The sequence below is a fragment of the Papio anubis genome, chromosome 8, assembly GCF_008728515.1.
Source record: "Papio anubis isolate 15944 chromosome 8, Panubis1.0, whole genome shotgun sequence".
Taxonomy (NCBI): domain Eukaryota; kingdom Metazoa; phylum Chordata; class Mammalia; order Primates; family Cercopithecidae; genus Papio; species Papio anubis.
The window spans coordinates 103284365-103310130 of NC_044983.1; the positions used below are offsets into that span (position 1 = coordinate 103284365).

Here is a 25766-nt window from a genome sequence, read left to right on the forward strand (position 1 = left end):
TCAGGAGATCAAGACCATCCTGGTTAGCACGGTGAAACACCGTCTCTACTGAAAATACAAAAACAATTACCCAGGTGTGGTGGCGGGTGCCTGTAGTCCCAGTTACTCAGGAGGCTGAGGCAGGAGAATGGCGCCAACCCGGGAGGCGGAGCTTGCAGTGTGCCGATATCGCGCCACTGCGCTCCAGCCTGGGCAACAGAGCAAGACTCCATCTCAGGGAAAAAAAAAAAAAAAAAAAGAATATCTTTTTAGAAAATACATGTTTGCTGACAAGTTTGAAGAGTAACTGCCCCCACAATATAATATGTCTGCACCTTTTTTGTTTCAAATTTTGTTGCATATTAGAAACACCTGGGGAGGTTTTTTTTTCCAATAGTTTTTGGGGAACAGGTGGTTTTTGGTCACATGAGTAAGTTATTTAGTAGTGATTTCTGACTGTCACCCAAGAAGTGTACACTGTACTCAATGTGTAGTCTTTTATCCCTCACCCCCTTCCCCGCAAGTCCCCAAAGTTCATTATTTCATTCTTATGCCTTTGTGTCCCCATAGCTTAGCTCCTACTTATAAATGAGAACACACAAAATCTGTTTTTTTGTTCCTGAGTTACTTCACTTGGAATAATAGTCTCTAACTCCACCCAGGTTGCTGCAAATGCCATTATTTCATTGTTTTTTTCTGGCTGAGTGGTATTCCATGGTGCATATACACATTTTCTTTATCCACTCTTTGATGGGCATTTAGGTTGGTTCCATGTTTTTACAATTTTGAATTGTACTGCTATAAATGTAGATCTGCACGTTTCCTACATTAACAGATACCATGACGTTCCAAAGGCATACCATATTCATTAAAATAGCCTACTGGGTGATTACTGCAAAAAACAACTGATAAGTCAAAACATTTTGATTCCATGGAACTGGAGGCCACTATCCTAAGTTAAATATCTCAAACAGAAAACTCTTATGTTCTCACTTATAAACGGGAACTAAATAAGAGGTAGACATGGACGTACAGTATGGAATAATAGAAACTGGAGACTCAGAATCTGGGAAGCTGAGAGGAGAATAAGCAATAGGAAACTACTTAATGAATACAATGTACATCATTTGGGCGATGGTTACACTAAAAGCCTAACCTTCACCATTATGCAATACACCAACAAACCTGCACTTGTACCCTTAAAATTTATACAATTTTTTTAAAGTCCTGAATCAGTATTACTCATGCCACTATTGAGTCAAGTTCAAAATCACACCTTCAGCTTTCATCCAAGGATAAACACCAAGCTGCTTTCTACCTTTTGGAAGGATGTATGTGATGTGGGTGGTGTGATGACATCATCCACCATGTGATTTCCCACTTGAGAAGCCTAATACTGCAGAAATGTGTTTAGCGTTTGCCTCCCTACTGAGCTATATTCTTATTTTTGTGAGAATTTCCTCAATTCCATAAGTCATACTACCTCTCCGAACACACATGCACACTTTAATGTGTCTGAAATTGGAATAAGTATTTGTATATATGTGCATGCGTACATGTACCATACATGTGTAAATATGTGTTGTGTATAAATATAGATACATACATATGTGATTTTCCCCTCTAAAAGCTGCTACTAAATTGATATTTTAAAATTAATCATTTATTTTAAATCAACCTAAAACCACATCTACTTTTTCCCTTTGCCTGGTAGCAAACCTAAAGTCCAATTTTTGGCTCAATTACTTCAACCGACATAGATTCAAATAGCCTGTTTTTTTCTTTTATTCGGGCCTGAGCTCTTATTCTAATTTAAATTATTCCTAGTTTTAATAGTTTACTTTTTTTTTTACCATGTTATCTCATGTCTTTGTACATTAAGTTCTTACTAAATCTTTTGAGTAATGGGCAGGATATATGGACACAGCATCAATTATTAAATGTCTCTTGACAAGCTCAATTATTTTGCTCCTAGTTTCCAAAGTCCTCAAACACAAGACAATAATATTAATACAAAGTAACATTAGGTCTGAGTATCATATTAACAGGTCAATTGTAAAGCAAAAACTACTGCCTTTACATTTTTAGGTTAATTAATGGTAAAAAATTTACACCTCTGTTACACAAAGTAATTTTATCATCTCAACTACTTCTGTATGATGACATGAATCATGCTGATATTTTAGTAAAATTCGGTCATTCTTTTCAGTAAAATGTTTGTCTTCTGATAGTGAAGGATATCTACACATACAGCTCTAGGTTAATCTACTAGCTAGAGAAGTATTACAGGAAGTCTAAATGAGCAAACTGACCGCTCTTTTTATCAACACCATTTAAAGATCCCAGAGAAGTATCTGATGAGGTGATGGGCAGAATAATTTTTTTTTTTTTTTGAGGAGTCTTGCTCTGTCCCTCAGGCTAGAGTGCAGCGGCACAAATTCAGCTCAATGTAACCTCCACCTCCTGGGTTCAAGAGATTCTTCTGCCTCAGCCTCCCAAGTAGCTGGGATTACAGGCATGTACCACCACACCCAGATAATGTTTGTATTTTTAGTACAAACAGGGTTTCACCACATGTTGGCCAGGCTGGTCTCAAACTTTTGACCTCAGGGGATCTGCCCCCTTGTCCTCCCATAGTGCTGGGATTACAGATGTGAGCCACCAGGCCCAGCTGAGAATAAGTTGTTCCAAGAATTGATTAGGGCATTTATACTTAAGACTTTCCTATCTTATAAAAGGGAATAATGAGTCTCCTGTACAGAGGGGGAAAAATATCTACCACTGACACCATGTGTGTCCTATTAAAGTTGTTTTTATTTTGGAATATTGTAAAAATTGTTTTACATATATTACCATAAGAGTAGCTTACTGCATAGAACTTTGGGTCTTCAGTGGCATATGTAGTTGAGAAATTCTTTTTACAAGTACCCATAAAAGAAACTAGTATGTGATGCCCCAGACTACATTGAAATGGGGCTCGTAGAGATTCCAGATGGGAAGCTGTGGAGAATAGCACAAAGGTGTGTCTTCCTCCACTAGTTCACTCACTGCCTGCCCCGCAGGCAAGCAAGGCCAGCACTCGGATTGTCTCAAAATGAAACTGAGAAAACTGAGAAAAGTTGTCTCATGCCCACCCCCTCATCCTCCACATTCTGAGTGTTTTGCACCCCCTTATATTTATGTCTATGGCCATGTCTATGCCCAAGACTGTGTCTAATTTAGAGACCCCTTTTCTGCCCCCCTCATTTCCTCACACCCTTACCCTCCAATATGTGAAAATTAGTCAATCTGAAAGAAATTATTCCCTGAAAAGAAAAACTACCACCACCATCACCAGGTGCCACTGGCTATCCTCTGCCCACTTTCAGAAAATGAGCAAAAATATTTTTAAAAGCAAGGGTGGGCTGGGGATACGAAGGGGATTAATCTTAAGATTCTGTTAAGACCCCTGAAGCAGGAATTTCAGACACTTTAGCTAGTGAAAGGAATGTTTGGAGGCAAGTGGATCTTTGTTTAATACCAACTTAATAATTATACATTAACATTTTCAAAGTGGCTACTTAAGGGTTACCCTCCCAGTTCATAATCCCTTCACACACACACACACACACACAACTATTAGCTTCCATGTAGCCAGAGTACCTGGAAAATAGTATCACTTGCTTAATTTAAAATGACTAACACAAATCATTGATTTCTCAGAGAGACATAACACTTTTAGCATAGCAAACAGAAAGGCAATAAGAATTTCCTTTTAGATGCTCTCTTCTTCACATAAGTTTTAATATCGACATTCTTGACAAACTCTAAAAGAAAAGAGGTTGTCTCTTATCTCTTCTCTTCCAAGCTACTCTTTAGGGTCACATGTACAAAGCAGACCACATAAATTGTGACTCAAATGTAAACAAAATATAGAGAAATAAAGAACATATGTCCATAGCATATTTTCTTGACCCCGTCCCATTGAAAAATGTGCTTATTTCCTGCTCTGGGGTTAATCTATCACAATCTACAACCATCTTTAGTTATATTATCTAATACCCAGTCCACATGTTGCTGTCAGTTTATACACACACACAAAAAAAAACATAGGTTTGGAGAAGTCTTACTACTACTACCTTTTAAAAAGTAGATTTTTGCAGAGATTAAAGTTCTAAGCGGCTAATTCTTTTGTTTCCTACCAAGAACCACTTTTGAAGAAAGAAAGAATATTCTAAAATTAAAATAGTATATGGTAGCAGATTTCATACTTACATTTTATCAGAGTACTAAGAAAATGTGACTGGAGTTTAAAGAACTACTGTGTGGTTACTAAAACCTGCACTATGGTGAGTTGAGGCTGCCATGAGCAAAAGAGGCAGAAGGCTATCCCAGCATATGATAAAGCATCACCTTAATTACTCTAAGAGTCCGATATTTGAAATGTGTCAGAAAGCAAAAAACATGCTGGGCACAGAGCCTTCTGATGTGGAGATGGGTATCAGTTTACCCAGGGCTTCTGTGTAGGCCAAGGAGCAATGGTCAGAGATGAATGTCGGATGTGGCTCCACACAAGGCAGTCTTTTCTAGAGGGCTGGCTTTGAAAGATTAAGAATGGCAACGACAATCTTGAAGCCACATTTTCCCCCCACCAACCAAGGACCGATGACTCTAAAGGAGAGTAGGGCCTTCACAGGGGAAGCTGAATCAAAACAAAGCCAGTGGCTCAACACTTTAGCTCTTATGCAATGATCATTGGGATATGTTTCACTAGTGATTCCAAATTGGAAGGGATGGCGATGGCAGGGTTGTTTAAAAGCATTTGTGGGGCAAAAGTAAAATGATATTTCTGCATCAAGGGAGAAATGGTTAAAAGTTGGGGAATTTAATGTTGGACAACCATGGCTTTATCTTTGGTCTTTATCATAAAGACCAAGGAAAAAGCACAGGAAAACAGGTTTCCTAAGCAGCAGGATGACAGTCCTACTCTCGGTTCTACCACTAGTAACTTGTTATGTAACACCTTGTACCAGTTAGAGCCTCCATGGAGCTTCCCTAAAATATGGCAGGAGAATCAAGGATGCTCCAAAAATAATTTCCCTTAAAGCTTCAAAGTATATCCTTCATTTAGATCTCTGATCAAATGTAACTTCCTCAATTTTCCTGATCACCCTACATAACATAGTATACCCTGACCCATTCACTAGCTCCCTGTCCTACTTGTCTCCACAGCCCTTGTCTCCACATGAGATTATGTACACTCGCCCACTTCTTTATTGCAGCTATTTCTGCTAGAAAAAGCTAAGGACTCTTTGAGCAATCCCATGCCTAGACTTATGATTGGCACATAGCAGTGCTCAACAAATATCTGATGAAATAAATTAACAAAATGAGTTGTGATGAGGCTTGACAAAAAAAGCAGGGAGTCTCATACAGAGAGGACAGAATATTTCTGATTGAGATCATGATGTTGGTCAATCCTCCTGTGAAAGGGTAGAAGACCATAGCCACCTACAGATGACATTTTGTCCTGTACATGAGCATCCTCCAACATAATACTTTAGCAACCACAAATTTGTTCTTTCATGTGTCATTTAAATATAGGACAAAAGGCATGTTCATACTTTTGTATTAAGATATTCCCTAATGTACAACATGGCCCAGACTTGAAATTCTTTCCACTTAAAGCTTTAGGTTATTCATAAATTGGTCCCAACATGATTTTCTTAATTAGTATACTCAGGGAGAGGGCAAAGGGAGTGGAGACAGTTATATCTGCAATGAAGTACAGCTTTCATTTTCAAGTTATTCACTCTTTTTTTCACTTGTTTCCTATACTCAGTGTTCAATATTTTTTTCTCACAGTATCCATCTTTTTTTTTTTTTTTTTCCGAGATGGAGTCTTGCTCTGTCACCAGGTTGGAGTGCAATGGTGCGATCTTGGCTCACTGCAACTTCCACTTCCCAGGTTCAAGCCTGTGACACTCTCCTGTGTCAGCCTCCCGAGTAGCTGGGACTATAGGCACCTGCCACCATGCCCAGCTAATTTTTATATTTTTAGTAGAGGCGGGGTTTCACCATGTTGGCCAGGATGGTCTCGATCTCTTGACCTCGTGATCTGCCTGCCTTGGTCTCCCAAAGTGATGGGATTACAGGCATGAGCCATCACGCCCAGCCTCTTTTTTTTCCCATGGTCTTTTATGCTCCCTTTTCTCTTCTGTCATTCTCCATAAATCAGTCTGCTATCTTGGTAGCTAAGTCACAGGTCATGTACAGATTTAAAAATAATCTTGGTTAGTCTTTGAAGGACTAAGCAGAGTCCTCCCTGAAGTAGGAAGCTGAAAGCTGCTGGATGTGGAAAGTTTGGCAAATGCAGGGGGCAGCTAGCTACTGGGAAAGTGTTCAGATCCTTTGTTGTGAAACTACGCTACTGGCCTTCCAAGTCTCTTCCTCAACTTCATATGACAGCCACAGAATTTGCCTGCATCTTTTGGCAATTAATCCTAGTATATCAGATTTTAGAACAGAACAGGACCTCAGAGATCACCTAACCCCTGCCCCCAAACCCTCAATTTTACAAACGAGGAAATAGAGGCCAAGAGAGGTTAAGTGACTTGTCAGGGCTCACGGAATTAACAAGTTGACACGATGTAGGGACCCAGATAGCTCCAGACCAGGACTCTGAAGAATGATTGTTGGAAAAGCCCAAGAAACCTTACAGGTTCTGCTATCAAAAATGAAAAAGCAAGATAACTGATCTAAAGGAAAAGTTTGGGAATGAAGACTGAGTATTTCAAGTGTAAATTGATCTACTACTTAAGATATTTCCAGATATTCTTTGATTTTTTTTTTTAAAAAAGAAAGCAAATAAGCATATAACAGTTAAGGAAAAAACTAGGCTAAGCATTACACTTAAAAAAAAAAACAAACTCTTAAAGCCATTTATGTTTTCATATTTAATAGTTTTCAATGTAATATCTTATATGCATAGTGATGACTATACCATTACACTGACCTCTAACTTGTGCCTTTCAGTAATCAAAAGCAGCTGATTTTAATGTGCTGCCACTTTAGTGTGAAGGAGCTTTAGGCTGCGTTTGTGTGCAATCAGGTTAAGATTGGCTCCAACAGGAGAAAAATCCATACATATGTTGCAAAGATCTTAAAAATGCCTGTATTCCCAACCTGATTACAACTTACATTTTTGCATGGTTTGTCAAAGCAGATCACTGAAATCAAATCAAGATGTAAAAAGGGATAAAGTGGCTTTCTTCTCCATTCTTCCATTAGTTGCCGTGACCTATTGAAGAAAGGAACTTTTCCCTCTCTCACCTGAGGCAAGGTGGGATACTCCCCTGGAAGTTACGCCAATTTTTATCAATCGGTGCTCAAGTTACAAAGCTAATTTTCTAATTTTCATTTCCTACATTTGTAAATATAAGTTACTTTATTACAGAATAATTTGCCATTTCGCTCAGCAATTATATTTAGCTTCCTTTTAATGAAACAGTAAACAAATTGATATAACTTTGAAAACCTATTTAAAGGTTATATAAAATTGATTTTATTAAACTGAAAATGTAGATACAAGAATTAGAGCTACAGCTAGTCTTTCCTAATAAGTAAAACTTGATAAAACGTCAATAAGAATTAAATCAGTCTGTTACTGATTTGTCAAAAAGAGAATATTAGCAGATGATACATAAGCATTTATTTTGGCATCATTTAAATTGCTGACAGTATCAAGTTGTATTCGACTAAGACAGTATGTTGTTAACATGAAAAATACAAATGAAATAAATATCATGGTTAACAGTCTAGCTGTTATCTAGAAAATTCTCAAGTCAGACTGTGGCTAGGTCAAAATAAAGAGTTTTGGAGAGGAGGGAAATGTGTTGCCTCTTTTACACACAAGCATGTTTGTTACAGGAGCATTTTCAGTTTAATTTTTGCTATTAATGTAAACCACAATTGGGGGACCACATTGCTGGAAGAGGAATGGGGGAGGGGCTAGTTATATAAACAATATACAACAAAGAACGTCTTTATTTCCAATACCTGAATACATCAGGTTTGTTTTTAGGGAGAAGGTTGCAGGTTAAATGCTTTCAGCTATCCAAGAAGTGGCTTATTAGTTTTGTAAGAAAATATTTTCTTATATTTTGACTGAAAAATACCTAGTTTAAGTGAACAAAACCATCCTTGTTAGTGAAAAGCAGACCCACAAAAACTTTGTTTCAAAGATCCAGTAAGGAAAAGCAAAACTAATTCAAGAGGAAAAGCTGCTTTCCTAATAGTAGCTTCTGAATCTGGATCCAATAGTTCTCAAAGGCCAACTGGAGTCTTCGAGTCTTAAAAGTTTTGTCTTTCTCCATGGATCATAGACATTCTCTATGAGGCAGCATAACACGGATATAAACCTGTTTTAAGCAGTTATATATTCTCTTTCTGGGCTATGGTCATAAAGCTGAAAAGTTATGCACCCACAGAAAGAATGAAGGCAAGCAAAAGTTATGATTATTTTACAGAGCAGTTTTCCAAACACAACTTTCTTTTTTGCTCTTCTATTTTGAGCGAATGGCAATGTAGCATCCGCCCGTGATAAAATAAATGTAACCCAGTGATTACTGCTTTAGGGACAAGCACAGTGACAGGGCTCAGACCCGCACTTCAACTTACTGATTCCGTGTCGGCCAGCACCTCAGCTATGTGCTCTTCCAATTTCTAAATGGGCCTAATCCTGTTATTACAGAATAATTACTGCAAATCAGCACAATTACTACAAAGATCTGAGTAAACACACACATACCAGTAGCTGTTTTCTACAAATTATTATCAAAACAAAGAGAAACGGCTAATTGTGGTAACATTAAGACAATGTTTATTCCTCCCAGTGTTTGGGCAAGTTTATTTTAAGTTGTCATCTTCAACTAGTAACGATGCAGATGATTTTACAGACTCCATAAACCTTTCTAATCTAAACTCTTCTCAACTGAAAGTTGGCCGCTTCCCTCAGAGCAACATCTGCAAAGGCCTGATTTCATAAGAACCCGCTTTTATGGTACATTTGCAGAAAAAGCCACCAAAACACATTTAGAAACCTCATTTTAGAAAGCTCATTACTAAGGTACTCTCCTAAGTTATGTTTAAGGTATTATGAAAGTAATAAAATATGCCCTTCATATTTTTCACAACTGAAGCATTTGTTTTTAAGTAAGTACAACAAAACTTTATCCCCTCACCAATATTATCGGATTTCCTTCAAAGATAAATACTTATTTTTGGAAGGGAGGGTGGTTAGGAAGCAGGAGAATTCAGAAAGCACACAGCACACAGTAGTGATTATATCGAGACCTACCTCCTGGACAGTGCCTCATTGCCATCTTGCATCTCCTGGATTCAGCAATGGTTGGACATGGTATTGTGTCTTTCGCTGGCTTTTTAACAATTTGCCGTGTTCTGGTTTCCAGACCCCATTTAAATCCACATGTGCGATTATTTCTGCTACAAGTTCCCCATTCGCTCCAATGACCAACTTCACATCCTTCTAGTAAAGATTTTTAGAAAAAGAAAAAAACACAAGCACATAAGTTAGTATCTTTTTGCTTTACTGTCATCAAATTTACATAGCAGTGTTCCTTCACTGGCCCCACCTTGGGATATCAAAAATTAAGTGGTACAGTCTTGAAGACCTATACTTGCCTTTTGGGAACTTTAATTTTTTGAACCATAGAATACTTCTATCAAAAAAAATACCCCTTAAGTAATTCATAAGCTGTTACTTTCCATTTGTCTTAGTTTAGTTTTCAAAGGATACTATTGGTCAGTTCTGTTTTTTCCTTCAACTTTTAAGTTCAGGAGTACATGTGCAGGATGTGCAGGTTTGTTACATAGGTAAATGTGTGCCATGGTGGTTTGCTGCATAGATCAACCCATCACCCAGGTATTAAGCCCAGCATCCATTAGTTATTCTTCCTGATGCTCTCCCTCCCTGCATTGCCCCCATCCTGATAGGCCCTAGTGTGTGTTGTTTCCCACCATGTGCCTATGTGTTCCCATCATTCACATGTGAGAACGTGTGGTGTTTGGTTTTCTCTTCCTGCATTAGTTTGCTAAGCATAATGGCTTCCAATTCCAACCATGTCCCTGCAGAGGACTTGATCTCATTCTTGTTTATGGTTGCACAGTATTAGATGGTATATATGTACCACATTTTCTTTATCCAGTCTATCAGTGATGAACATTTAGGTTGATCCCATGTCTTTGCTATTATGAATAGTTCTAATGATACTAAAATATGTAATCTTTAAAGAGTCAACAGTTAAAACCTAAAGTAGAAGACACTATTTCCTACCATGACAGAAGACAACATTTTACAGGCTGGTTCTGAATGTGCCTCCACCAAACCCATAAATGTGTTTTAGTTTGGAAGCACTTGGTGAAAAAAATGGGGAGCTTGCTTTGTATTTTCTGACTTTTTCTTTTCTTTCAGCAGGTGTCTGGAGACCACAGTTCTTATTCCCCATATTGGTGTACATTACTATAGTTTGAAAAGTAAACAAATGTAATCAGTTATTTGAAAATGTATGTTTTTACTACATACGTAAAAGCCTTTAGCATCCCCTATGTTAAGTCCACATAGTGGAAAATAGGCTATCCCCCAACTCCCAGGGGAGGGAGAGGAGGAAGTAAAAGGATAAGCATATACAAAGCTAGATCTCCTTATCAACTTCACCATTAAAACTCCTCTTCACGCTAGTGGATGAAGGCTGAGGTCCAGAGTCTGCATACAATTAATATTTCCATCTTCTAGATATCAGTGGGTATCATAGCTGCTTCTTAGACTTTTCAAAGACATTTAAGATTTTTTATTCAGAGAATGCATAAGACTCTCTTTATAATATGCTTATAGTTAAGGATTTCAGCGTTTCCACTGAACATTTGTAATGTGTGTGTCCTGTCTCTCAAAAGAAAATTCAACATTCTGAATATGTTCTTCTAGTGACTTTCTTACTTTAATAGTGGTGCCTATATAAATGTGTTAATTCACACATAAGTAGAAACACAAATGCACATATTTCTTCAAAAACCACTTATTTAAATGTCTTCTCTGCAAGCTCTCAAATACACAATTACAGACTACTTCAGCAATATTTTCATAGAAAAATTTCAAATTTTCTTCTAAGTCTCCATTTTAAGGGATGTAAAGTCTAATACATAGCTGTGTTGTATATCATATCAGATATATAACAGCAAATGAAATTCTGGGGAGGCAGCATGTCAATACATCCATGATTAGATTAAGAGATTCATCATAATGCAGCCACTGACAGATCTTTACCTTTCAATCAGCGGTATAAGAATGTCAAGGTATTTTACGAACACTCAGAAGATATAAAATTTATAAAATATGTTACTATTTTCACAGATAGAACATATATATCAAATTATGCATTCTAGGTGTATAAATTTGGTAATCATTTTAATGCATTTGTAACATATAATCAACAAAATATGGCACAAATAATTTCTTTTCAAGTTTTTTTTTTTTTTTTTTTACACAAACAGCTAAGCAAGCAGTTCTGTAATTCTACACATAGCAAAAGTAATAGAGTAGTTAGCTGATGTGGTAGTGCTTAAAACTTCTCTTCTGAACAAAATGTTTTTCTCTAACAGTTACTAATAATTTATTAAGAAATAGATGTATTACACAGATGATTAAGAAAAAACTTTGTCAGCACTTAAGTAGATTAACCTAGCAAATGCACAACTAGCAAATTTTACAGCAAGATATGAGACTATCCAATTGTCATGATACTTAAAGTCAGCAAAGAACTTAATTTTCAGTTCTACTGAACAAGAGAACCAATTTGTTTCTTAGTTTAAATATATCTAGCATGCATATTTTTAAGAAACAGGTGTTAAAATAAAAGTTGCAGTTTGAGAGTCACATTAAAAACTACTCACCCACACATTCCATGGTTTCTTCTAATGGTGCAAAACCATCTGGACATTCATCAAAGCAACGGCCTCTATGCAAATAAAAGCCTACTTTGCACTTGGTACAAAAGTCTTTGCTAAAGCAAGAATCGCAGTTTTCTATTCTGCATCCTAAAAACAATTTTAAAGAGAAAAAAGAAAATTTCAGTCAAAGAAATTTACTTGTTTTACAAACAAAACTTTTGTAAACTCATAGGTTAGCCCATTTGAAATTCTCATCATCAGAGAAATATTGTTTAACTCATTTGTTTCCTAGCGCCATCTCATTCTAAATCATTCCCGTCTCTTCCAACAGCTTACTACATCAATAACCCAAGAAAGAATGCCAGCCCAGGGTCCCATGCGCCATGAGAGCTTTCAGAAATGTTAGTAATCTCCAGATGGGATTAAAACAAAAAATTCAAAAGAAAAAGAAAACACTCCCTCTACAAATTACTTGCTGCCAGTATTGAAATCTGTCCTGCCCTCAAAAGGCCTCCAATGGGAACACTGTAATAAGCATTTGTGTATAGGAAATGAGTTAAGAATTTTAATTTTTAAAATGTTTTCAAATGCATGGTCTATTTTATAGGGCACTGGTCAACACTAGCACCTACATTCATCAGAGGGTGACCTGGGTAGGGCTGGGGGCGGGGTGGAAGTTTAGGTCATTTTGTTGAAAACCTACAATGTGTCAAAGGCTTTACACATATTTCCATTGAATCTTCACAATAATCCTACATGTGGACATTAGAAACTCCATTTGGCATATAAGAAACCTGGGACTAACAGAGTAGCAGCTGAATTGGTTCTGAAAGCCACCAAAACCATCTGTCTTTTAAATCCATTCTCTTTCTCTCTATAACTCACTCACTGAAGTCCGCTAGGAGTTTGTGAAACAGATGTGCTTTCAGGTCTGTTACATCTGGGTGTGAATACCAAGCTCTGCCAGCTCTGTAACTTTAGATAACTATATGCCTCTCTGAGCTTCTATTTCCTCCTGTATTAAACAGGGGCATCACTGACCTTACAAAACTATTGTAAGGTTTTGTAATAATATATGTAAATTGACAGGCTCATAATAGGTAGTCTGCAGATATAAGCCACAGTGAATTAGAAACATGTATTTTTCCACTAAACCACATACATTACAATAAGGTATAAAAAGAAGCAATAATTTATGAGCTTGTATTCTAGATCAGATTCCCTGGTAGGCCAGTAACATCTGGGTCAGAAATCCTTGGCATGCACAGGTGAAAATAAATACACTCTCTTAACTACTCCTCAAGGAAAGGAGAGAAGTTTGGAGGACTGGTAAATTCCAAGGTCAAGTTTTCAACAGATTGTAGTACATTATTACTTGTAACAGTTTTAACTGATGCAATTGACAGCACGTAAAGTCCTATGAAAACTCTGTGACATCACATGTATTCATTTAACAAGCCTCCAGAACTATACTTCCTGCTTTAAGGATTCAGGAAGCTGTAAGACATATAGTTCCCATAAGCAAAGAGATAAAGGGGTTTAAAAAAAAAAAAAAAAAAAAAACGCAGCCAAGATGTTAAATCACTGAAGATTTCAGTGCTTTAAAGGCTACATTTAAAGGCTAAAAATAAATTTCATTAAAATAGATCACATAAGAAATGACTGTGTCTAGACCTATTAAAAATGGCAACTCTTTGCCTTTCAATTTTGAGTCTAAACAGGCTTCTGTGTATTAAATGACCAGTATGAAGCAGCTAATGCAACTTCTAAAATGTTACCAAATTTATAAACAGAACACCAAATATGTGTGGGTTAAAGTCCACATACAAATCTACACTACTGCTCCTTTGGTGGGGAGGGAAATGGTCAGCACAGAAGAACAGTTTATCACCCCATAAAAGGTTCATTTGTAGTCTTAAATGCTTTAACCTATATTTTAATAAAATCATGGTCCATAGTTGGTCAATAAGCTCTTAATCATGGTCAAAATACATGACCATTATGTCCACAAATTGTTAGTTTTCTTGCTATATTTTTTTAAAAAACAAGCAGCCCTTCCTGCCATAGAGTTATTTTCCAAGAAATAGTAATGAGCATTCCAAAGGATAAAACAGAACTAAAGGGTGAAGAGAAAAAAAAAAAAGAACACTTAAAGAGAAAAAGAAGACTTTACACTTCGTAAATCAGCTATCATCTACAAGGTCTGACTTCTCTTTAAAATAAAGCCACACCAATAAGCTTTTTGGCCAAAAAGTTATAGCATTTGGAATTAATTTTACCAGGCCCTTTGCTGATCTTTACTGTTACTTGTAGCTCCCTTCCCTCATTTCATTCCATGCTCCTAATACCAGTTCATAGAATATGGAATTGCTGAAATACCTATCATTCTCTGTAAAGTCCCTGAGGACTTCTTCAGGTAAAAATCCTGTTGGATGAAAGCTTAATTATTTGTTCTTGAATTCAAGTGGAATATAAATATGATATGTTCAAACTGTAGAAAATGATAACCATTTAAAAGTACAAGGTGAATTATAAGTTATGACCTGGAAAACCCATTGTTAAGTTAAAAAAAAAGAGACAAGTTGGCTGGCCATGGTGGCTCACATCTGTAATTCCAACACTTTGGGAGGCCAAGGTGGATGGATCACTTGAGCTCAGGAGTTCAAGTTCAACCTAGGCAACATGGTAAAACCCCATCTCTAAGAAATCAGCTGGGCATGGTGGTGTGTGCCTACAGTCCCAGCTACCTGGGGGGCTGAAGCAGGAGGATCACTTGAGCCTAGAAGGTCAAGGCTGCAGTGAGCTGTGTTTGCGCCACTGCACTGTAGCTTAGGCAACAAAGTGAGACCCTATCCCCCGCCCAAAAAAAAAAGGTACGTTGCGAGATATATATAGTACAACACAAAACTACGTATGCGTGCATGTGTTCATCTGTATGAAGTAGCTTAGGGAAGTTAATTTAGGGAGGGGATAGAATTTTCAACTATGTTAGAGTTATTTTTCTGACTCATATCCTTTAATTACATTTATGTAATTAGTATCATAGAAAGGGTTATTACAATATGTATTTGTGACCTACTTAAGTTTATTCAAAAAGTGCCACTCCATTAACATTGTAAAATTAAGCTCTTTTGATTTTAACAGGCAAGAATAAAGGCATCTATCCCATCTAAAACTTTTTCAGATTTGAGTGCATGAATTATACCCCTGATTTAATAATGTTGAACCTGCTATAACCTCAACAAATACCTTCATTTAGCCATCTCTTGCCAGTATCCTTTGTTTTCACATGTTCAATAGCGTTGCTTTTCCTTCACTCAAATTTTAAGGGGAAAAAACTAAATAAAATATTGTCTGTGTAATAAAGCATTTTTAAAAAAGCTTTGATCAGTGCCAAGTCCTAGCACCTGAAGCTGTGCTGACCATCCTGGCCTCATTTGCTCTTTGCCACTACATAAAACCAATGCAGGCGGCCCATGCATTTGGCAGCCTGCACTGACAGAGCTCATCTGCTCACAAACACCTACAAACCCAATACTTTTTATTCTTTTATTTTTATTTATTTAGAGACAGACTTTCGCTCTTGTTGCCCAGGCTGGAGTGCAATGGCACAATCTTGGCTCACTGCAATCTCCGCGTCCTGGGTTCAAGTGATTCTCCGGCCTCAGCCTCCAAGTTGCTGGGATTACAGACATGCACCACCATGCCCTGCTAATTTTGTATTTTTAGTAGAGACGGGGTTTCTCCATGTTGGTCAGGCTGGTCTCAAAGTCCCGACCTCAGGGGATCCGCCCGCCTCGGCCTCCCAAAGTGCTGGATTACAGGCGTGAGCCACCATGCCTGGCCAAACCCAATATTTTTGAAAGCAAGCAGCACCACAAGCCACCTAATCCAGGAGGTCTCCTGCTTGACGTGCTTCACAGTCCTTGATGACCTTTCCTCAGCAGCTCCAGATCCAACCACAGCCCCCTGCTCTGTTCAGCCATTTCTCCAGGAGGTAACTCTTCTGCTTTGTGGGGGTCGGAGGGAATTCCTGTGTAGTCTCATAGTCCTATATTTTCTCCCCCAGCTTGTAGCCATTTTCCAAAAACTACTTAAGCATTTTATCCTTAATTGGGATTCATATCAACTCTATTAACTCATTTTTATATAAAAGTAAAACATTCTCATTATAAGTAAAAACTCAAAGCAGTACAGAAGGTTTACAGGAAAAAATAGAAATCCTTTTTCTCACCTGAATGGCACATCAGGCCTACTCCCCAGAAATAGCCACTGTGTTAACGGTTTCTTCCATACACTTTAGAAAACCTCTATGTAAATCTTATAAATGAGTTAGTCACCATTGAAACACCAGTAGGATCATACAATAGATTGTTAAACCTTAGAAAACTGTATACTACATAATAGGTGTATTAAAATTTATTAAACATAGGCCTTTTCTATAAAAATATGGGCTTTAAGTCCTCGTTCAAATAAAAGATCCTAGTTTAGCCAACTTACATGCTTCTAAATTACAGTGCCTCCTCAAAAATGTAACCCACCAAATGAGGACTGCCAACATTGGTTTAAGTAAAATTACTGTCCAAGTGAAACTGCATCCAAATGCAGTCTGATGGGGCTGCCATTTGGCAAGAAGGGCTTACCCCTGGCCAAGAAACAGAAAAATAGGCTGAATACCCTCTCTCCTATCCTCCCACAGTACCCTGTACAGGCTTTAATAAAACATTTTTCAAATTACACCATAGTCCAGCTTAACAGTTCATTCCCAGCATTCTCAAGGAACACAGTATGTGCCAGACCCTAAGAACCTAAACCCATTCCCTATCCTGGAGGTGCTAAGCCAGAGGGGTCCATGTGGCACTAACAGTGCACCACAATGTAACAGGAGATATAGAGTCATGTCTTGGGTACATTAGAGACAGAAAAGGGACCCATTTCTGTCCTGCCATTCAAGTTTTTTTTTCAATCTGTGAATTCCCCATTCCTAACACAGTATAGGAAACATGGTGGAGTTTCAATGCTTGCTAAATAAATGAGCATGAATGTCATTTAAAGTTCAATTTCTGTAATATTTGCATGCTTAGTGAGAGATTGACTGCACATGTACTATGTATTTAAAAGCCATAGTTGTTGTAAAGAACTGCAAATCATATGGAAGAATCAACAGTTAAACACCTGAAAACAATTATACTGGAGAATGTAACTATCAAAGGAAGGCGAGTGATGTGTGCTATGAGTCGGAACCTCAGATGAGCAAGTTTTAGGGAGACAAGGAGAAGCAGAGTCCTGGCAAGGGTAGCTGCCCTCATGATGAGGCAATAGAGAAAATCCACATGGCAAGTTGACGGGCCCAGTGAGCAGTGGCTTGGAGGAAGAGGAGGTTAGGTGATGGGATGGTTACTTGGGTTTAGAGGCTGTGGGTGAGGATTATAAATTATTCATACTTTGAGTGGCTTTAAGTATTTAAGTAATAATTAGTATTAATAAAAATGAAGCTCAGTTCAAGATTAGGGGCTTGGTCTGACTAGCAGTGAGTAGTCCCTGTAGATTCTGGCCATGAGCATAACATCACCATGTTTCCTCATTGAGACAGGTAACAGTCCCTAAGGGCCAACCATCCTGACAGGTACATAGAAGCACAGATGAGAAAACAGTCCTTACACCTCAGGATCTTCAGTCTACTGAGGGGAAAGCTCCACAGAAAGGCAATTAGGGAATAAAGTGACTACTCTAAGCTAGACATATAGACAGAGTGAGCTGGGGAGTGAACATTTTCAGAAAGTTAACCTTCCTGAAAGCAGAAGAGAGTAGAGGTCAGGAAAACCACTGGGAGGCTCAACACTCTAAGAGGTAACAGTACCAGGGAGAGGAGTTATAATGAATCCATAAAAGTGACAAACCAAGTGGAAGAGAAGATGAAAAACTGAGAGAAGCCAAAGATCATACAACTATCCTCTCTTCCTTTGGTCTCAACAGTGCTCTTAGGGCACTCGGCAAATGGACAGAGTTCCTTTTGTTTCTCTTCCCAGATAAATTAAGATGACAAGAACCATCTCTTAATTGAATATCTCAGCATAGTCAATCAGATAAATGAGAAAAGTAAATCCTTAACAGCAGAGAAACATCAACCTTTGTTAAATCTAGCTGTCAAAATGTAATTATATATATAACGATCAATTATTGGAGAAAGGGAAGAAGTCAATAAAGTAGAGGAAACCTCAAATACCCCTAGGAATCTATGTTCTTATTTCTTCATGCCCATCAGGGTTGTGAATGTCAGATTGCCTTAGCACACCATGAAAATCCAATTGCTTGTTGCTCCAACTACTCTTACTTTAAACTAGCATCTCTGTTCAGAATGTGGCAGTCACTGACAACAATAGGGCATTTATTTAGTTCTCAAGTAGCAGATGCAAGGATCAAAGAACATCAAGCCAACCTCTAGAAACCTCTAGAGATTTCTATGCCTATTACGTGCTAAAATTTGAATAGAAATTAAAGGCACAGTTTGTTCCCAAAACACTCAAAATTAGACTTTTAGCAAATTTTCACATGGAAAGCACTAGACTATGGAACTTAATATAAGGTTTTTAAAATTAGTTTTAGTTTAAAAATCTAACAATTTCAAGTACTATTTAACATTTCTTCTCAAAATTTGCAATGGGGTTATAAATATTCCTAAGTTTTAAGCTTTATGTTTTCAAAATCATGCATTTCTAATATGTACCATTGCAGTAATTCCATTAGACTATGTATTGATAAAAATTACCTAAAAGCTAAAATTACATTTTTTGTAATACAGTCAAGTAACATGCAACTCATTAGAACTTCATTATATTTCAATCTAAATAAAAGATGGATCCAGAAGTTTCAGGACTAGGTGTTTTATATTTACAATTAAACTATTTGAGTGATGACATAGAGAACCAGCGTTACTAAATTAACAGAAGATCAGAAGATCCAGGGTTAAAGTCTGTTTATAACCCAGTAGAATGAGCTTAAGTCAAGATTGCCTTAATTAGTTAGGATAGTTGGTATAGGATGAAATTCAACTATGTCAAATGCAGAACAGGACACTTAGAATTAAGAGCAAGGGGCGGGAATAAGAACTATGCTGAGAATATAGTGGCCACTCATAGTACAGTGGTTAGCAGATCTGAGGTTAGAGTCTTGGACCACTTACTATTGTGTGACTGTGGTAAAGTCAGTGAAGCTTTCTCTGTCTTAATGTCCTCATGTATTTTTTTTTTTAAGAAAAGGTATTATCAGTCTCTATCTCACAGGCTTTTTGAGAGGATTCAGAGGCTTAATCAGTGCAAAGATCTCAGCATAGTACCTGCTGTGTAATTAGTTATCAAAAAGTGAGATTTTATGAGTATAAAAATTTATTACCATGCAATCCAGCAATCCCACTGCTGAGTATATATCCAAAAGAAGGGGAAATCAATATATCAGAGAGAGATCTGCACTTTCATATTTATTGCAGCACTATTTATAATAGCCAAGATATGGAATTAACCTGAGTAACCCACCAATGAATGAAAGGATATTTTATGTATATACACACAATAGAATGTTATTCAGTTATAAAACTAGAATGAAGTCCTGTCATTTCTCACTACATGGATGGAACTGGGGGACATTATATTAAGTGAAATAAGCCAGGCACAGAAAGACAAACATCAAATATTCTCATTTACCTGTGGAAACTAAAAAAAGTAGATCTCATGGAGATAGAGAGTATAATGGTGGTTACCAGAGACTGGGAACGGAAGGGGATGAAGAGAACTTAGTCAAGGGCTACAAACATATAGTTAGATGGAAGGAATAAGTTCTAGCATTCAATAGTACTGTAGGAAAAACTACAGTTAGCAATCATTTATTATACATTTCAAAATAGAAGAGAAGAACTGTAATGTTCCCAACACAAAAGATAACTGTTTGAGGTGATGGATATCCTAACTACTCTGATGTAATCATTTCATGTGGTATTCAGATATCAAAATATCACATGTACTCCTAAAAATAAGTGCAACTATTAAATATGAATAATAAAATAAATTTTAATCTAACAACTAGGACAAAAGAATTGCAGTCCAAGATGGCGAATGGAAGGAAGCTCAAATAGGATACTCCATATGGAAAAAAAGATATAATTTTAATAAACTGTATAGATGTAGTTATAATAAAATACATATATATGCACTACTCAAAGGGCATTACCCAATAAAGGGCATTACCCACTGTCTAGAGTAAACTTAGTGACTTCACCCTTGTTTGGGTCACACAGCTTAACCAACTGATCACAATCATTTGTTGGGCACCTACATGGAAAATCACCTGCCTTGAACATTAGGAACCAGGAGTTAAGAAACCAAGATCTAAGGGCAATTTTGACCTGGGGTGGGGGGACAGATGGTAGAAATCACATTCTCTTTGTGCCTTACTCCCTTAACCATCAGATAAGAAGGCAGAAATACCTGACTTACCTATATCATACAATAAAATCCTGACCTAGGCTGTGATTTAAATCCTCAAGTTCCCATTAGGTACAATGAATTTCTATCTAGAAATTTACATGCTGTTCCTTTAGATACCTATAGAGTTCTATCTTATATGCCATAGTATCTTTTATTTGAACTTCTGAGGATATATATGCTGTCAAAAAAACATATCAGGAAAAAATATTTAACTTGAAATGTTGTAACAGTTCACTCTTTAAAAACTCCAAATTCACACTTTGCAATATGCTGCTAGTAGCTTCACTGTAATCTTTTAATGTTTAAATGTTATATCTTGCCCGTCCACATAGAAAAAATATGAAGAAATATTGAGGCTTGTGTAAAATTATGTGGTCAAATAATGAACTCTGAAAATATTGGCTTTATTTCTCATTTATTCAAGTGATGCATATTTGAAATCATTCTCAAAACAAATGAAATCAAAATAAACACATTTGCTAAGAATGTTAAAGCTTAAAGAGAATTTTTTTTCCCATGGTGGAGGTAGGAAACAGTGGGAGAAGGACAACTACCTCAAAATAAAATAGGAAAGGAATGTGATAGTAATTAAAAGTTTCAAAAATTGTAAACCAAATTAGTATCTCATATCAGATTTTAAATTTCTGCCACTATTAGAACTCTCATCTTGGTTACTTCTTGTGCTTTTCCTTTTTTGGTAACTTGTCATCCTTTTATATTAAGGTAGAACTAGAGCGGTTTAATCAACTTCAGACCTGCATCTTAGTTGGATTTTTCCAAATGTTGGAAAATGCAGATCTCTCCACCCAACTAAATGGAAAAGCATATGTAAGCTAATATATGTGTTGCCCTCCACTCAACCCTCATCCAAGGAAAACAAGAAGAATCTCTTAATCCCTTTACACTCTAAATAGGCTACAGCAAACTTTTCCTATAACAAGCCAGATAATAAATATTTTAGGCTTTGCAGACCATACGGTCTCTGTCTAAACAACTCATCTCTGTCGTTACACAAAATGAAGCCATAGACAATATGTAAATGATTCAACATGGCTGTTTTCCAATGAAACTTTATGAACATTGACATTTAAAAGTTAGTATCATTTTCATGTGTCACAAAATATTGTTCTTTTGTCTTAAAATCTCAATGACTTAAAAATCTAAAAGCTATTCTTGGCTTAAGGGCCCTACTGAAAAGATAGCAGTCCAAATTTTGCCCCTGGGTCATAGTTTGCTAACCCTTAGGCTAGAAAATTACTGAAATCCCTGGGGTACCTTGATAGAAAAAAGGAAAAAAAATAAAGAGTTTTATTTTGAAAACACCAAATGGTAGCATTTAAGCTTGGGGAGGCATAGTGATGTCTTCCATATACCATCTGGCTGTGGGCATAAGACAAATATCAGATGAGCATAAGGATGCTGGAATTCAGTTATCTTGACATGGGAATACTTTTATTTCAATATTTTTAATTTTATTCACACTGTATTGATAAATCAAGAATGACAACTCCTGATCAGTTGTCAGTGGGTCAATATTCCATTCTATTTTAATAAGTTTCTAATTTTTTTCTTGCTGTGGCACTGACTTTTGAACGAAGTTGCTGGTTGGAAAGAAAGGAAGAGAGAAGAACTTTACAAAGCCATGTGTTTGGGCTGCAACTAGCTTGACATTTATGTCCAGTCCTATAGTTTATGTCCAGTCCTATAGTCCAGTATAGCTGTACATTTATGTCCAGCTATAGTCCTATAGCAAGATATTTTAATTGCTCTGCTTGTGAGCGTGGCTTTGTCATGTATGCCAATTCAGTTTCATGATAAAAGTAGATACAGTCTTGGTTGTACCATGCAGTGGCAGGCAACCCTTGGGCCAGTTAGTGGACTTAACAGAACGCCTGTTACCTGCTCTGTAAATGAGGATATTAACTGCCTCGCAGGATTTCCAGATGTGATTTAAAAGATGCAGGTCAAAGTGTGTTTTAAAACTAAAGCATTAGGCATATGCTTTATTTATGTAAAAACAGCACAAGGTGGCATCCGCCTTGGAAATATAATAATAGAATGATGTTGCCAAACTTGGGTCTATATTGAAATAATAGGCTCACTTACAAGGACTACCAAATCCACAAGAAACAAACGTAAGTTTGAAAAATACAATTACCTCTATTAAATGGAAAGTCAGGACTTTTACTTTCCAACCATTAGTACTGTTACTAAAAACAAAAGTAAAATCTTTTGTAAAGAGTATCGAAAATGATATAGCCATCTTTCTCACAGAGAGAAAAATGTTTATTCTAGCTTTTAGAATATCTATTTGATATAATCTATCTTCCAGGACAAATTAGGAGAAAAGAGTGCCCTTTGAGTTTTCCATAAAGGGTAATGGAATAGAAATAAAACAGGGTCTACATCTCACAACAGGCAGCTACTGCATTGCAACTGTGGACAAGTACATTAAACAGTGCACTGTGCAGGTGAATAACCATTACTGAAGTTGTTAATATCATCCCTGATCTGGCCTACTGAAATCTTTGATGGTTTATCCATACAGGTGCTACAGATCACAATGACAAAATTAAGATTGCTTTATTGCAGCTACAAAAGGAACACTGTGATCTTGCAAAAACACACATTTTTCATGTCATTTCCCTACTTTAAAATGCTTCAATGGCTCACTTTCACTTGCAGAATCAAGTACAAACCCTTGATTTTAAAACACAAGATCTTTCTTGCTAGGCATGTCTATCTACCTTCCTAGCGTCATCTCCACATGTACCTTTCACCTTAGCCATGTTCAGTTACATGTGTGAAGTTTCTTGAAAACATCCCCTGCCCTCCCAGCATCCAGCTACCTATGATAGTTCTTCCCTCATGGTTTTACCAACTCTGTCCATCATAATCCCCCTATTAAATGTAGAAAACAGAGCCTGTCTTATGCTAGTCTATATTCTTAGGTCCCAGCATGGGGGCCTGGCATGGTAGATGTATCTGCTGAATGATTAACAAATTTAATGCTAAATATCTATCAGTTTAGAATAAACACAGTCCTTTTTTTTTTTTGGAGACAGAGTCTCTCTGTCACCCAGGATGGAGTGCAGTGGTACAATCTCAGCGTACTGCAACCTCTGCCTCCCAGGTTGAAGTGATACTCATGCCTCAGCCTCCCAAGTAGCTGCGATAACGGGTGCCTGCCACCATGTCTAGCTAATTTTTTTCCTTTTTGTAGAGATGGAGTTTCATCACTTTGGCCAGGCAGGTCTCGAACTCCTGACCTCCAGTGATCCACCCTCCTTGACCTCCCAAAGTGTTAGGATTATAGATGTGAGCCAGTGTGCCCAGGCCATTTTTTATATTTTAGTGTAATAGCATAATATTGTAACAAACAAAAATATTTCAGATTATACAGAGGTACATTTTCAAATTAGGCACCAAATTACTAAATATCTTATTAAAGTTTTTATGTCTCATGTTTTGTCTTTTTTTTTTTTTTTTTTTTTTTTTTTTTTTTGAGACGGAGTCTCGCTCTGTCGCCCAGGCTGGAGTGCAGTGGCGCGATCTCAGCTCACTGCAAGCTCCGCCTCCCGGGTTCCCGCCATTCTCCTGCCTCAGCCTCCCGAGTAGCTGGGAGTACAGGCGCCCACAACCGCGCCCGGCTAATTTTTTGTATTTTTAGTAGAGACGGGGTTTCACCGTGGTCTCGATCTCCTGACCTTGTGATCCGCCCGCCTCGGCCTCCCAAAGTGCTGGGATTACAGGCGTGAGCCACCGCGCCCGGCCTTCATGTTTTGTCTTTAAGAAACAAAGGTATGCACAGTCCTTAACCATAAGCCAAGCAGAAATAAGAGTGGGAGGGACAGACTGAACAATAAACTAGACTTAAAATACACAGAAAGTCATAACATGACCAATACTGTAAAAAGAAACTGCCAACATCAGATATTAATCCTTTACTGAGATGTTTCCATAGACCCAAGTTACTAGGATGCTATTATTCCAGAGTGTGTTACATACTTTGTCTAAGCTTACAGAGCTAGTTACTGTCAGAGCTCAAATCGGAGCCCGCCATTTCTTCCAATCCAGTGTTCTTTTAGACACAAGATTTACCATAAACTGATTTCTCCTTTTAGAAGATAAAATTGAATGTTTTGATATTTTTAATGGGATTTTAAACACTTAAACTGACCATTTGCTTAAGAAAGAACTAGGCAACAAAATTCAGATTTTTCTAATACTTGCATTTATAACTGCATAACAATTTTGTCTGTATTACATCATGTAAGGTACAGTTGACCCTTGCACAATGCAGGTTTGACCTACATGGGTCCGCTTTATGAAAGAAAAAATAAATTGACAAATGTTTTGTTTTATCCCAGTCATAGGTACATCCAAATATAGCCAGTTGTCTTGCAAAGATGGATTTTCTTCAGAAGAAAGCATAAAAGACCTGAGAGACTCAGCATGTAAGAGTATCCAGCTATCTTCTAATAAGCGGATAGTAGGGTGTCCACCTCACCAAGTGATGTCCAGTGTATTAACCAGCTGGTAGCACCTCCTGCATAGTGATGTAAAGCCACTTCAGGGCAATGAGCTTTCTCCAGCTTGCAGGACCCTGTTAACCCATGGAGTGCCTTCTGCAGACTGTGCTGTAGGCAAGGTCCCTTTCAATTTGGGAAAGAAACCAGCACAAAAGAATGCTGAAAGTGTACCACTTCACAGTGAAGACCTACCTCTCCCACCTTCTGCCAAAGGGGAACAAATCCTAACCCTATCCAATGATATATTTCTTTTTTATGATAGGCAGTTGAACAGGGACCAAATGATGCATTTTTTATTTTGTTTTCTCCAAGAGAAGCTGCATGGTTTAATTAAAGAAACATGGGCATTAGAGTTAGAGAGAATCCTAGATCCTATTCTTAGCTCTCCATACTTGTGTGTCCTTGGGGTAGGTTTGCAAAACTCTCTGAGTTTGTCAGATTCAGGTTTAACCATATATTAGCATCCTGGTAAGCATTTAAAGCATAATAAATATTTCTGGTAATATCTGCACCTGTGATCAGTAGTTGTGATCAGTATTAATAGGATCATCAGATGTGACAGGATAGCAAGGAGATACTAGATCCTAAGTGGCTTGTATCTAAAACAGACTCAGGTACCCGACTCTCCAATGCACATCTCTACACAAGTGTGTCATCTCAAGTCAACATTTCTAAACCTGAACTCCTTTTGCTATCAATCAAAACCAAAATCAATAATATCCAATAATACCAATAAATCAATAATATCTAATAATCCAATAATAATAATATCCAATAAACCAGTATTTGTACAATTCTTTAAAGCAGAAACCTGATTGGGCATGGTAGCTTA

General features: G+C 37.3%; 1 protein-coding gene across 5 annotated transcripts in view; it reads right to left on the minus strand.

The window, feature by feature from the left end:
* Positions 1 to 25766, minus strand: part of RSPO2 (R-spondin 2) — a 169428-nt gene that overhangs the window by 50185 nt on the left and 93477 nt on the right. For 4 of the 5 annotated variants that reach the window (XM_003903067.3, XM_009213481.3, XM_017962226.3 and 1 more), the window contains 2 exons: positions 11926 to 12069; positions 9317 to 9505 (listed from right to left, as the gene is read on the minus strand). In XM_003903067.3, coding sequence (XP_003903116.1) covers positions 9317 to 9505; positions 11926 to 12069 — 333 coding nt within the window. The remainder of the gene's footprint in view (positions 1 to 9316; positions 9506 to 11925; positions 12070 to 25766) is intronic. The other variant, XM_009213482.2, reaches the window with a different exon arrangement.